The sequence below is a fragment of the Pelophylax lessonae genome, assembly GCF_965119305.1.
Source record: "Pelophylax lessonae genome assembly, chromosome: 1".
NCBI classification, from domain to species: domain Eukaryota; kingdom Metazoa; phylum Chordata; class Amphibia; order Anura; family Ranidae; genus Pelophylax; species Pelophylax lessonae.
Window position 1 is genome coordinate 823,186,214 of NC_138768.1, and position 14,364 is coordinate 823,200,577.

Consider the following 14,364-nt stretch of genomic DNA (forward strand, 5'->3'; position numbering starts at 1 on the left):
TTTCCCTTTTAAATTGACGCACTTAGTCATATAAACCCAAAAGAGAACTTTTTTTTTTTTTTTTTTTTTTATTATTATTATATTGCAGCTCACCAATTTTTAGATGCCGACTGCAGTATTTTTGTTACTTGCCTGTGAGTTGCTTTTCTTCCAATTACAAGTCATTCTGTAGCAAATAAATGTCCATATTAACTTTCCATTATCTGGCTGTATTTGAGGATTTCAGTAGCTTCCTATTTTAAAATCTCATCTGCTTTTCAACTAGCAGAGTGGAGATAACCAATGAGGATCCCAGCCAAGTGCATGCTTGTTTATACAGAAGGGCGTATCCAAACAGCAGAAACTCTGATAAAGGATTAATTGCCATTGCTAATACAGGAAACTAACAGTCAACAGTGCAGACAAGAACAGGGAAGAGTTTCTACTTCTAGCCGCTGTTCTCATTCTTGTTCTCTCTCCTGGGCAGCTGAGACATCAAGCGATCAGATCTCCAGGTGACATCTGCATGATCCAGCGTCGGCTGCTCACTACAATCTGCAGGATGACTGAAGAGGCCAAGAGACTGGCGGGATGTGCTGCTGTGGACAATCACGTTAAGGTGTGTTCTGACTTGTCCTAGTCCCTAATCATAACCATCATCATTTAATGCTTTAATATCCCCAAAAAACACTTTTCTGTTGAAATGCGTCTGTCTACAGTAGGGCTTTTCACAGTCGACATTCCCATTCAAAAGCAAAGATGATCCGTGACAACCAGGTCCAGAAAACGGCAAACCTTTATTCAAAAACAATGGCGGGAAGCCAGCAGTACTCTACAAAAAACTGGGCTTGCTCATTGGCTGATTTATGTGTACAGGCTGTGTGGTTTCTGGATCCAGTTGTAACCAAACTTCTCTGCTTTTGAACATTCGTTCGGAGTCCAGCAAGGACTGAGATCTGATACCAGCTCAGAGAGGAGTTTTGTTGGGTCACCTATGCAGGAACAGTTTTCGTCTGTTAAGTTTGTCTTCTAATTTTCCATACTTAACATTCATCAATACTGAGGTCTCGGGTGAATGTTTGTAATTCTATGGCTGACCATTACACTGCTTTTTGCTTTGCAAATATGTTCCTGCTTTTTGGCAAATTTATTCGGTCCATTTGAAATGACCCAATAGAACATCATATGACAACAAGTCAGTACATAAAGCATGCATACATGGTCAAAATGGCAAGATATTGTGTAAGCAAACAAAGTAGGGCAGATCCATGATCTCTATGGCTGTGATATGATCGGTGCTGTTAGACGTGATAATTGCAGTATTTTGAAAACTGCTGACCTTGTGGGATTTTCATTCACTACAATCTCTAGAACAGTCTCTCTCAACCAGGGTTCTATGGGACCCTAGGATTCCTCCAGACATTGCTAGGGGTTCCTTGAGTTTTGACAGCTTGACCCTTTTGTTTGATGGTGTCCAACACCACTGACCCTCAGTAAGCCCACATTTCTATATTAAAAATCCTTCTTTCTCTTACGTCCTCCGACAGTCGCCGCCTCTTCATATTCGTCACATATGGGGTATTAGACTTTGCTCCGAAGGAGTAGCTAGGCAACAGAATATGTTAACATTAAAGCTTTTAACATATCCCACCCTCAAGGGGTGGTCCCCTCAGTCAATACCCTCCTACTTCCTGCAACCATATCTCAGTTTTAATGTCTAGCTTGTCAGGAGTGGCTGGCTCTCTCTGTGCTGGGGCTTTGTGCCCCAGACTCTTTCTTCTTATTTGATTTTTTGTTTGAGTTTTCTCTCTACCTTTACTTAGCTGTTCTTTTTGTCAGCTTTAGTTAGTTCTTCGGATGAAGAGGATCAAGCGGGCTGGGTCTCGGGCTGATCCCCCTGGTCGCAGGTCGTGGGTCAGTGGCTTCCCAGCCTGCCATCGAGCGTTCAGCCAGGTAACGCTCCTGGCACAGTGAACGACCCATCCCTGTTCGGTGCATGGATGATTGGTGAGGTGGCTACCTCGCTGGATGCTGTGCGGTTTCTTAACCCCCATTCTGTGCGTCTTGTATGCGACTCTCCCTGCCTCATGTGCAGCGGCTTGTTCGCCTGTGCGGGTCCCCCACGCCACTGTGAGGTAAGTGTATTTATGTGGGGACCTGTCTGTCTGGGGGGGTGTCAGTCTGGGACTGTGTAACCTGCCTCTATTCACACTGTTTGTCTCCCTATCTCTCGGCTGCATGCTGTGGGCTGCAGGGGGGGGGGGGGGGAGCTGTGTGACACTGTGTGTGTGTCAGCCTTGTCAGTGTGAGAAGCTGTGTGCTGTGGGGCATGTTTTTGTGGCATGTTTGGGCATTATACAGCGATCGCTGCGGCGATCTGACATGTTTTTTTATACAGACATGTCGTGCATTACTGTACTGTGGAGCGGCGGTTTCGGCGCCAAACGGCGCCATTTTGGTCTCTCCCCAGAGGTCGTTCATACCTTGATCAACGCGAGGAAGTCTTCCTCGGGGAAGGTTTATTACCGTACTTGGAAGGCCTATTTTGCTTGGTGTGAGTCCAGGGGATTTTCTCCCCGCACGTACTCGGTTTCCCGAGTGCTGTCCTTCTTTCAAACGGGTGTCGATCAGCGTTTGGCGCTGGCTACGATAAAGGGTCAGGTGTCTGCACTGGCCGTTCTGTTTCAACGTCCCGTGGCTTCCAACTCCTTGGTTGGCACTTTTGTTCAGTGTGTGCGGCATCTGGTTCCTCCTAGGAGGGATCCTCTGCCCCCTTGGGACTTGAATCTTGTTCTGTCTGTGTTGCAACGTGTTCCTTTTGAACAGATCAGGGAGATCTCGTTGTCTATGTTGTCCAAAAAGGTCGCCTTTTTGGTGGCGATCACTTCGGCTCGCAGAGTGTCGGAGCTGGCAGCTTTGTCCTGCAAGTCTCCGTATCTGGTTGTTCATTTGGATAAGGTGGTCTTGCGACCTAATCCTTGTTTTCTTCCGAAACGAGTTTCGGAATTCCATCTTAATGAGGATATTGTCTTGCCTTCGCTGTGCGCGAAGCCTAAACATCCAAAGGAGGTGAGATTACACTCTCTGGATGTTGTTCGGGCGATAAGGGTTTACCTTAAATCGACTGAGTCTTTTCGAAAGACGGATTCCTTGTTTGTTCTTCCAGAGGGTCCTCGGAAGGGCATGGCGGCGTCGGCCTCTACCATCGCCAAATGGATCAGGCAGACCATTGAACAGGCCTATGCTTTGCAGGGGAAGGTTCCCCCTGTGCCTGTGAAGGCGCACTCTACTAGATCTCTGAGTACGTCTTGGGCCTGTCGTCATGGGGCTTCTGTGGCCCAGGTGTGTAAGGCGGCGACTTGGTCGACCGTACACACTTTCACAAAATACTACAAAGTAGATGTTCAGGCATCTGCGGATGCTTCCTTTGGCCGCAAGGTTCTTAGTGCTGTGGTTCCCTAGGGTCCCTTGTGGGGACCACTGGCTGTTGGGATAAGTTTTTTTTATCCCCTGGTTATTTGTTTTTTCCTGGGTTGTTGCTCCTGTTGAGCACCTGTTTTTTTCCTGTTGCCCAGCTGGGTTCCTTCCTTTGGTAAGGTTCCTTTCTTTGATGCGGAGACTGCGTTGCCTTTTCGGCGCGGATGCGTTTCCCACCCCTCATGTTTGCACTGCTTTGGGACGTCCCCATATGTGACGAATATGAAGAGGCGGCGACTGTCGGAGGACGTAAGAGAATTTTTGTAAAATCTTACCTGTAAAATTCCTTTCTCTGAGTCCTCCGACAGTCGCCGCCCCCGCCCCTCTTTTGGGGTTTGGTTGTATACTCTACTGCTATTCCACTAAAACTGAGATATGGTTGCAGGAAGTAGGAGGGTATTGACTGAGGGGACCACCCCTTGAGGGTGGGATATGTTAAAAGCTTTAATGTTAACATATTCTGTTGCCTAGCTACTCCTTCGGAGCAAAGTCTAATACCCCATATGTGACGAATATGAAGAGGCGGCGACTGTCGGAGGACTCAGAGAAAGGAATTTTACAGGTAAGATTTTACAAAAATTCCGTTTTTTTTTTTTTGGTCCTCTGTAATATTCTAATGTTCTGAGATGCTGAATTTTAGGTTTTCACTAGCTGTAAGCAGTGTTGGTCATCTTACTTTAAAAAAGTAATTGGTTACAGTTACAAATTACTTCTCCCAAAAAGTAATTGAGTTACTGACTCAGTTACCACATTGAAAAAGTAATTAGTTACTCAGCAAAGTAGCTGTGACTTTTTTTTTTTTTTTACTATTCTATAATGCAATTACAATCTATAAGATCTTTAATAGTGGTGGCGGTGTGGTACACTGTCGGGGTCTGAGTCCTGAGTCCTGACTGTGTGAGTAACTGTATTTTGTTTTTTTGTTTTTTGGTACCTGCTGCCTGGAGTGGCTGGCTGGTGGTGGCGGTGTGGCACACTGGTGGTGGTGGCGGTGTGGCACACTGGTGGGGGTCTGAATCCTGGCTGTGACTGAGTCTGTGAGTAACCGTATTTTGTTTTTGGTACCTGCTGTGCTGCTGCTGTCTGACTGGCTGCTGGTGGTGGTGTGGCTGGCAAAGTGGCAATGGTGGTCGGCTGGTCGCATGCTCTGCCCTCCTGGGCCTGGCGCACTGTGCTCTGCCGCTCGCCTCTCCTCAAGTCTCCTCCTCCTCCTCTCTCTCTCTCCACTACCGCGGGCAGTGCCGGCCGCGGTCATACAGGAGAGGGGGAATTACAATTACACTACTGCCATTTAGTGGCGGTAGATATAATTGCGGTAACGCAGCCGAAGTAGCGGCACCGCCGTTATAGGGAGGGCACGAGTATTCAGTTAGATTACTCGCTACCCTCAAAAGTAACTGCGTTAAGTAACGCCGTTTACTTAAACACAGTTACTTCCATCACTGGCTGTAAGCCATAAACCATAATCCTCCTCCAACATTGAAACAAAGAAATGCTTGAAATCTATCACTCTGTGTGTAACTCATCTATAAAAAATATGAGTTAAACTTTTTGAATTGAATTACTGAAATTTACTTTTGATGATATAATTTTATGAGACTTTTGCTCTCCTATTACACAGTCAGCTGAGAGCAAGCTATTGTCCGTTTGACTTAGCAGAGCTGCTGACGGTTTTGGAAGGTTCCCAACATGATTTCCCACTTCAGACCATGGTCATTACAACAGGAATTATTGTGAAATCTAATGAACTGAGTAGAGAGGGCAATAAAATCTTGATGGCCAAGAAATTGGCCCGGATTTACACTTTTTGGCATATAAGCAGAACATTCCCTAAAATTGGGTGGGATAACCTTTAACCACGTGCCGACTGCCTAACGACGATTTACGTCGGCAGTCAGCCCCTCACAGGCAAAGTGACGTAGGTCTACGTCGCTAGCCTGTGAGGGTCTAGGGAGCGTGCATGGGCGCACCGCTGGAGGCACGCTCCCGCTCACAGACCCCCCCCGAGTGACCGGCGGACCTGATGTCCGCCGGTCACTCGCGATCCTCGGTTACAGAGGGAGAAAGGCAGGCGGCTAATGTAAACAAAGCCGCCTGTCATTCTCCCCTGTGTAACAGCACAGATCACTCGGTCCTGCTATGTAGGACCGTTTATCTCTACTGTTACACACACAGCCACATCCAATTACAGTTAGGGCCACGCATAACCCTCTCCCTCTCCAATAAAGTTAACCCCTTCACTGCCAGTGTCATTTTTACAGTAACAGTGCATATGTATAGCACTGATTACTGTAGTAATGTCACTGGTAACCCAAAAAGTGTCAAATGTCAGTCAAGGGTCCGATCTGTCCGCCGCAATGTCGCAGTCCCGCAAAAAAAAAATCGCAGATCGCCGCCATTACTCGTTAAAAAAAAAAAAAACAAAACAATAAAAATGACAAATCTTTCCCTTAGTAAACGCAATAACTTTTGCGCAAACCAATCAAAATATGCTTTTTGCGATTTTTATTTATTTTTTTTCAAACATATGTAGCAGAAAACAAATTGGCCTAAAATGTTAAATTTTGATTTTTTTACATTTTTGTTTTGGGGAATTTCATATAAAAAAAAAATGTGAAAAATATTGTATTTTTGCAAAATTGTCACTCTTTTTTTGTTTATAGCGCATGATCAAAAAATCGCACAGGTGATCAAATACCACCAAAAGAAAGCTCTGTTTGTGGAAAAAAAAAGGACGTCAATTTCATTTGGGTACAGCGTCGCACGACCGCGCAATTGTCCGTTAAACTCACGCAGTGCCGAATCGCAAAATAGGCCCTGGTCAGGAAGGGTGTAAAAACTTCCGGGGCTTAAGTGGTTAATGCAGGCCATCTAATGTAAAACATGACTTTCTCTGTGGAAACATTTTTGATGTAACTTGGATCCACAGTCTGACCTGCCAGGTGAAAGCTCCGTAGAGCGAATACAATGCAGGAATGTGAAAGAGTCACTCCCTAGGTACACGGGACATCTGCACATGTAGCAACTCATCTGCTGAACAAATATTAATTCAAAGCGGCGTTGGCATATAAAATGTTGCTCTATCATTTGCCCAATGCAGATATAGAAACAGTATAAACTGTTCTATAATTCATTTTAAAAGGTAAGTACACCTGAAAATGATAGCTCTAGGTGTGGAATCTGATGAAGGGAGTCAGCGACTTGTCTTGTCTTGGATATTTTAACAGTAAGATCTCCCTCCTATTATTACTCCTTGTCCTCTTGGGGCTTCACTGTCCACCTTCTTGATGCGCTGCCCAATATATTCTCCTTAATATAGAAGAAGTAAAAATATATTCAGGGATTGAAGAACCAAAAATATATTCAGGGATTGAAGAACCAAAAATATATTCAGGGATTGAAGAACCAAAAATATATTCAGGGATTGAAGAACCAAAAATATATTCAGGGATTGAAGCACCAAAAATATATTCAGGGATTGAAGAACCTTTCTGAGAGCCACAGGCAGGGCCGTCTATAATATTGATTGGACCCTGGGCAAATATTTTCTTGGGCCCTTCCCAAATCCACTTATCAACTATTGGCCAGCAGTGCGGGCTCAAGGGGCAGCTGCTTTGGGCCCCACAACAATGACTGGGCCCAGGGCAGCCGCCCCTTTTGCCCTGTGTTAAAGACAGCCCTGGCCACAGGTGTGCAGATATCTCACCAATAGATTCCATAAGAGATCACTGCCAAGTGGTTTAACTCTCTGGGTCCTACCAAAAACTAAAATCTAATTTCTGCGTGGACTGACCCTTTTAAAGTAGAATCCCTGGTTTCCTGCTAGTTTGAATAGTTTGTTTAGGTCAAGCTGCCCCAATTTTTTATTTTTTTTTCTCTAGCATTTTACCAATCTTCTTTGAAGTTTGAATAAAGGATGATCGCATTAACTGGCAAACTAAATGGGCTGTAGTTCACTAAATGTATTTAGTTAGCCAATAATGGTATCACCCTAGATCCAAATATCTACTTTTGTTGGCTAACATGCAGTGCCGGGACAAGGTCATCTAGAGCCCAGGGCAAACATATGTGGTCATTACCTGTCAGAAAACCCACCCGCCCCCCCCCCCCCAAAAAAAAAAATAATAATAATTAAGCACTAATCTTCATGCTTACTGCTAAGCATAAATCCCCCCCCTCTCCCAGTACAAATCAGCCCCTTGCTGAAACCCCCCCCCCCCCCCATCCGCCAGCTCAAATGCCCTCCCTCCTCAAAAAAATTTACCCCCTCTTAACACAAGTCCTCTACCCCTAAAATGTCCCCTCCTAGTACACATCTTCTCCCCCATTCCCCCCCCCCCAACACAAATCTTCCTAAGTCACAACTCTTGGCACTCCCTCCTCCAAATTTTTCCTTTCTAGAACACCACTTGCCCCTTGCCACCCCCCAAATTGCCTCTTCCAACACAAATCCCCTCCCCCCTCCACCTCACATGATACCACAGTAACCAGGGCAGCTGCCCTCTCCTGCCCACCCCTTGTCCCTGCCCTGCTAACATGGTAAAACACACTGCTTGTCAAGTAGAAATAAACCTATAGTCTTACTTGTCCACCTCCCGCTCCAATGCATTTCACTCCACAAAGGGCTTAATCATGGCGTATGGCTCTCCATGATTAGAGACTTTGTGGAGTGAAATGCTTTTGAGTAGGCGGTGGACAGGGGAGACTATATGTTGTGAATCCTCTACTTTTTGTGCAAAGCTGGTTTTACATTGGAAAGCTATCCGTCCATTTGTACCTGACAAGGGGAACAGCTGAGTGTCGATGTGCTCCTGGGTGTCCATCTGATAGGAAGTAGAGGGAAAGAGGAAAGTTTGGAGCAGCATAGCTACAAACCATGGTACAACACTCTGCTGCTGTCACCAATCTTTATTACTAATGTTTCCTGACCAATGTCAACACATAGAAGACTTTTTGGGTACAATTTTTGCATTTCTGCTTAGAAAGATGTTTTTAGTAACGGTCACTTTTTATTTTTTAGAATGATCAAGTTCTTGGTATTGGAAGCGGTTCTACCATTGTCCATGCGGTCAATCGATTAGGTGTGTTTTACTTTTACTTTTATGTTTTATATCTTTGCCGCCTATGCTCAGGTAACATTGGTGACTTTCTTTTGTAACTTTTTTTTTTTTTTTTTTTTTTTTTTAGCTGAAAGGGTGAAGAAGGAGAACCTGGTTGTGTCCTGTGTCCCAACATCTTTCCAGGTAGGGGGTCTCTACTCTTGTACATAATGTGAAATCAAATATTCTGTCTTTAGACTTTAAACATTTTACAGGTAATGTCGTTCTAATAGAGCTAGGCTATGTTTGTTTACACTTTCAGTTGGGTAGGGTGGTAAAAACTTGTGGTTGAGCCACGTGATTATCATGCTAAACAGTAAAGGCAGCTGACGAATGTACACTGCTATGACCACGATGCTCTGCACAGCAAGAATGATCTCCATCCGTTGCATTTGGTGAGCAGTACCAACTGCCAGACATGACCCATTCAACTAAATGGGGTGCTGTACAATTGTATGCAGAGGGCGTCCCCATTAAGTTGAATGTATGCAATAAATGTTGGTGGGAGGGATAGGACGAAGCTCTTGTAAACAAGCATTTAAGCCCCGTACACACGTACCGATTGTCGGCCGTAAATATTCGGCCGACGACCGATCGGCCGATTGTAGGCTTGTTAGTATGATGCTTCCGACAGCTGACAGCGCATTTTCGGCCGAACAGAATCTGTCGTGCAGGCATAAAAACTTTTGTTGGCCAACACCAGAACGGCCGATTGTTCACCAGTCAGTACAGATTTCGGCCGGCAGACAGCCGATTAGCAAGACTGGGCATGCTCAGAAAAGAAAAAAGACAAGGAAAGTTAACCATCACATGACATCACTTCTGCAGTCGGCTGTTGTTGGCCGACAAAATTCATGTGCAGTCTTTTGCAGTTTTCAACAGACACGACAGCCCTGGACAAAAGACGGCCGATCGTTCGGCCGACGATCGGTACGTGTGTACAAGGCTTTAGAGTGTATTGCTGGAGAGTGATCAGTCTTTTTTTTTTTTTTTTTTTTTTCAGGAATTTATGGTCATAATTATGTTAGTGGTTGTAAACCCTTGAATATAACCAGGGAAGTGACTGCCCTTGGGTAATGCACAGCGATTAAAAAAAAAAAAAAAAAAAACCCCTACGAAATTTGCACCTGTTTATCTGCAGCCACTTGTCCTGTACATCCATTCAAAGTCCTGAATTTACACAGGATCTCTCAACTCAGAAAATCAGATGGTGGGGAGCTGAAGTTACTCTGCAGAGCTCAGTGAGAGCTCATTGGAGGGAGGAGCCCCCCCCCCCTTCACACAGGAAAAGCTGGGGCTGTCAATCAGTTAGAGGTCCCTCCCCGTCACAATCTTTCTCTTGGTGTCAGGAAAACTTGTCAGAAGTGACTCATGGAACCAATCTGCAGACTGAAATGACCCTTAGTGCTACTAACAAATGCACACTATAGAGAGGGATATGCTTTGTTCAGATTTCATGTCTGAGATTTACAACCACTTTAAGTTCCAGGAGTTTGTGTCTTACGGAAGAGATTTTTGGTTATGGTTTGCCCAAGTTGTTTTACATTTGAAGCTGTTTTGTACTGATAGCTCAAGGACAAAACATAGTGTTTTCCTCATCCGGTTCTCTATAAAAGTGTGATTCATGTTCCCATCTCCTTCCACAATTCCATGACCTTGATGGAATGTTTTCTCTAAGAAGGAATTCTAGTTGGTCATATCTCCTAAATGGTAACGGGCCAAAGCAGCCACATTGTAAACTACAGTTGTGTTCAAAATAATAGCAGTGTGTTTAATAAAAGGTGAGTAAAGCTCAAAATCCTTTATAATAACTGCTGTTATTTCCATACACACTAATGTATTGGGAACAATGTACAGCCTATTCCAAATCAAAACCTGAAGAAAAAATGTTTCAAATTTTGGTATAACCGTATATACTCGAGTATAAGCCGACCCGAATGTAAGCCGAGGCACCTAATTTTACCACAAAAAACTGGGGAAAACGTATTGTCTCGAGTATACGCCTAGGGTGGGAAATGCAGCAGCTACTGGACCACAAGAGATCCAAAACAAGGGCTGCGGACACGGCACTGGGGATGGCTCAGGCACGGCACTGGGGATGGCTCAGGCACGGCACTGGGGATGGCTCAGGCACGGCACTGGCGATGGCTCAGGCACGGCACTGGCGATGGCTCAGGCACGGCACTGGCGATGGCTCAGGCACGGCACTGGCGATGGCTCAGGCACGGCACTGGCGATGGCTCAGGCACGGCACTGGCGATGGTACAGGAGATGCATTGCTGCGGGCATGGTACAGGAGAATCCCCACCTCTGCACTCCATCCAATCAGAGAACGCTTTGCATCCCTTGAGAAAATGCAAAGTGTTCCTTGAATGGTGCCCATGCCGAGAGAGTGACCTCCTGTGTTCACATTGTTGCAGGGCAGCTGCTTGCCACCTGGAAGCTAGCAGTGATCACTGTACTAGCAGTGATTTCCAGCTTCAAGGGGGATCCCACAGGTATAACACATACTTATTTACATTGGTCCAAGCTGGATCAGTGTAACTATGCAAAATCATCCATATCTAAAACTTAAGCTTTGAGGGCTCATGCACAGCGGTTGTATGATTTTTATGTAGGATCTTGCTGGCAGCAAACTCCTATGCCAGTAATCTGCATGCATGGAACACTTGTGCTATGTTTACTTGTGTGCATTAGTCGCATGCTTGGTTGCTAGGATGCAGGCGGCCATTCAGGACTGCCATGTAAATGCCAGTAGTGTTTCATCAACGATGCATGTCAGTCCTATGCAGCAGCGGTGGTCAATAGCAAACATATGCACTGTATGCTAGAGGTATGTTAATGTTAGCACATTTACATATGTACAGCATAATATATAGGCCATACAAAGGAATTTGTAGAAGGACTATTTAAAGATCACAAATGGGCTCCAAATTTATATAGCAAGATATTGACAATATTTATTGTCTCAAACATTAATAACAAATGTTAAAAGCATGCAGCTAGAAACAAAGTTTCTAATTATATAGGTTGGAGCCCCTTTGTCTGTATTGCCAATTTTAAATAGTCCTTCTACAAGGATGGTATTCTTTTCTTTACTATTTCTGGATGAAGGTATTCCCACTCTTCCACTATAATCCCATATATATACAAAGGAATTCGGACACTTTTTTTTTTTTTTTTTTTTTTTTTTCTTGACGCAGCTGCATGCAGCTACCAATTAGGCTGTGTGCACGACCATAAAATTTAAAAGGGGAAGTACGGCCAAAGCTCATTCGGCTTGACTTCTCTTGTGGGTCAAAGGAGTGCACATTAGTTCTACACTCCTGTGACCAAGGATCAGAAGACTGCGGGTTAAAGTACGCTGTTGGCCGACATTACAAAGCTGGTCAAGGCTCTGGAAGGACCCCGGCCATTATGTCTGGATCCACCCAGATGCCTGACAGACAGCTGACTCAGCCTCTCAGCACACTGCTAAGAGCCTCAGTTAGCAGCTCCCACCCCTTCCAAAGCCAAGCGTTCCAGTGAGCACTGGAGGGGAAGAGCTGAGAGACTGTGACTGCTGATCGCTCGTTTCTTGGTCCACTTTGAGCTGATTGCTCAGTTCTTGGTCTTAGGCTGGCCATACATTATACAGTTTTCTTGTGCAACTTTCCTTTAGATTTACCAAAACCATATAATATGAGGTCAAACCCAAACATTTTCAATTTGTATGTAATCCGGAAGGCTCTTGTACTACATAGTTGAAGGCAGGGGTTTTTTTCTCTGAGAAAAAAAAAAGGTGCAGGAACTCAACCATGACCCTCCCCAAAATCTCCTCCCAAAACTGGTCAAAGTTTCACTAACAGTGGGAGGATCTTAAAGGGGCATCAAATACCAGGAGTACATTATGTACAGAGTGCAGATTTCAGGGGTGTGCTACATGCAGAGTTGGGGAGTGTGCTATGTACATAGTGCAGAGTTCAGGGGTGTGCTGTATACAGAGTTCAGGGGTGGGCTACATGCAGAGTCCGGGAGTGTGCTATGAACAGAGTGCAGAGTTCAGGGGTGTGCTGCGTGCAGATTTCAGGGGTGGGCTATGTACATAGTGCAGAGTTCAGGGGTGTGCTGCGTGCAGATTTCAGGGGTGGGCTACATGCAGAGTTGGGGAGTGTGCTATGTACATAGTGCAGAGTTCAGGGGTGTGCTGTATACAGAGTTCAGGGGTGGGCTACATGCAGAGTCCGGGAGTGTGCTATGAACAGAGTGCAGAGTTCAGGGGTGTGCTGCGTGCAGATTTCAGGGGTGGGCTACATGCAGAGTTGGGGAGTGTGCTATGTACATAGTGCAGAGTTCAGGGGTGTGCTGCGTGCAGAGTTCAGGGGTGTGCTGCGTGCAGATTTCAGGGGTGGGCTACATGCAGAGTTGGGGAGTGTGCTATGTACATAGTGCAGAGTTCAGGGGTGTGCTGTATACAGAGTTCAGGGGTGGGCTACATGCAAAGTCCGGGAGTGTGCTATATACATAGTGCAGAGTTCAGGGGTGTGCTGTATACAAATTTCAGGGGTGTGCTACATGCAGAGTTGGGGAGTGTGCTATGTACATAGTGCAGAGTTCAGGGGTGTGCTGCGTGCAGATTTCAGGGGTGGGCTACATGCAGAGTTGGGGAGTGTGCTATGTACATAGTGCAGAGTTCAGGGGTGTGCTGCGTACAGAGTTCAGGGGTGTGCTGCGTACAGAGTTCAGGGGTGTGCTAAACACAGAGTGCAGAGTTCAGCCTTCTTCCACAGCTGCTTAGTTCTGCATCCCCCATCCACATCTCACTTTTATCCCTCTTCTTCTCTAGTACCTTTGTTCACACTGTAGATGGCATCACCTCTCTCACTTGTGGGGGTGTCAGCATTCGCACTGCTCCCCGGGCACCTGCATCACCTTTTGTCCCCATCCTGCACTTGGAAACACAGGGAGCCAGACCTCTGTTTTGAGTGATAGTGGTGAGCAGGGAGCAGAGGGTCTGAGCCAAAGGTGGTGGAACAGAGTTCCACCAAGTTCCAGCTGAAAAAAAGCCCTGGTTGAAGATAAATGTAAAGAAAATTGAACAAGAAAATTGTACAATGTATGGCAAGCTTTAGGCCTGGTTCACACCTATACGTTTTTAGATTTGCAAAAACATACTGCGGTCCATTTAACCAGGTTTCTTATGGGTCCCGTTCACATCTGAGCATTTTTTGGAAAGGGTCAGAGTCCTTTTTTCTTCTCCCCCAAGCAGTTTGCCTTTTTGTTTCCATATACTTCATTAGAATTGCGGTGGAAACTCATCAAAATGTTTTTGCTGGTTTCTCCTGCCAAACAGACACCTCTCAAAAACTGCAACCTGCTTAGGTGTGAACCCGGCCTTGGAGCAGGCTGGTAACAGCTGCAACATTTGACCAATGCTGCAGCCATATAGGTGAGGTATGTACGGTATGTATGGTTTTTATTTCCCACACTGTTAATACGGCATTTGGAACTATAAAATAAAAAAAAAGTAGGCATTATGTATCTGAAGCGTACATTGCATGAGTACTGAAAGATGGTTACTGCCGTTAATGTTCTTTCTTTATGAGCACACCGTTTGCTGGTCTGTTGTGCTGATGCAATGACACTTCTACCAGAGGGAATATACTGCCCAGGTCAGGAGTTCTGACCCATAATCTGCAATGTTTTCCACCGCCTTTTGTGAATCCTCCATTGAAACGGTCTTTCAAGCTTCATGTGATCTGTGAACACCAGTCATGTGTCTCTCCCGTGTTCTATACAGTACGCCGGTATGCTGAGTAAAGATTTTTGT

The 14,364-nt window shown here is 45.3% G+C and overlaps 1 protein-coding gene across 1 annotated transcript in view; it reads left to right on the forward strand.

Moving 5' to 3' along the window:
* Positions 1 to 423: 423 nt before the first annotated feature.
* Positions 424 to 14,364, forward strand: part of RPIA (ribose 5-phosphate isomerase A) — a 43,401-nt gene continuing 29,460 nt past the window's right edge. The window contains exons 1-3 of the mRNA XM_082252923.1: positions 424 to 598; positions 8,477 to 8,537; positions 8,644 to 8,699. Coding sequence (XP_082109049.1) covers positions 506 to 598; positions 8,477 to 8,537; positions 8,644 to 8,699 — 210 coding nt within the window. The 5' untranslated portion in view covers positions 424 to 505. The remainder of the gene's footprint in view (positions 599 to 8,476; positions 8,538 to 8,643; positions 8,700 to 14,364) is intronic.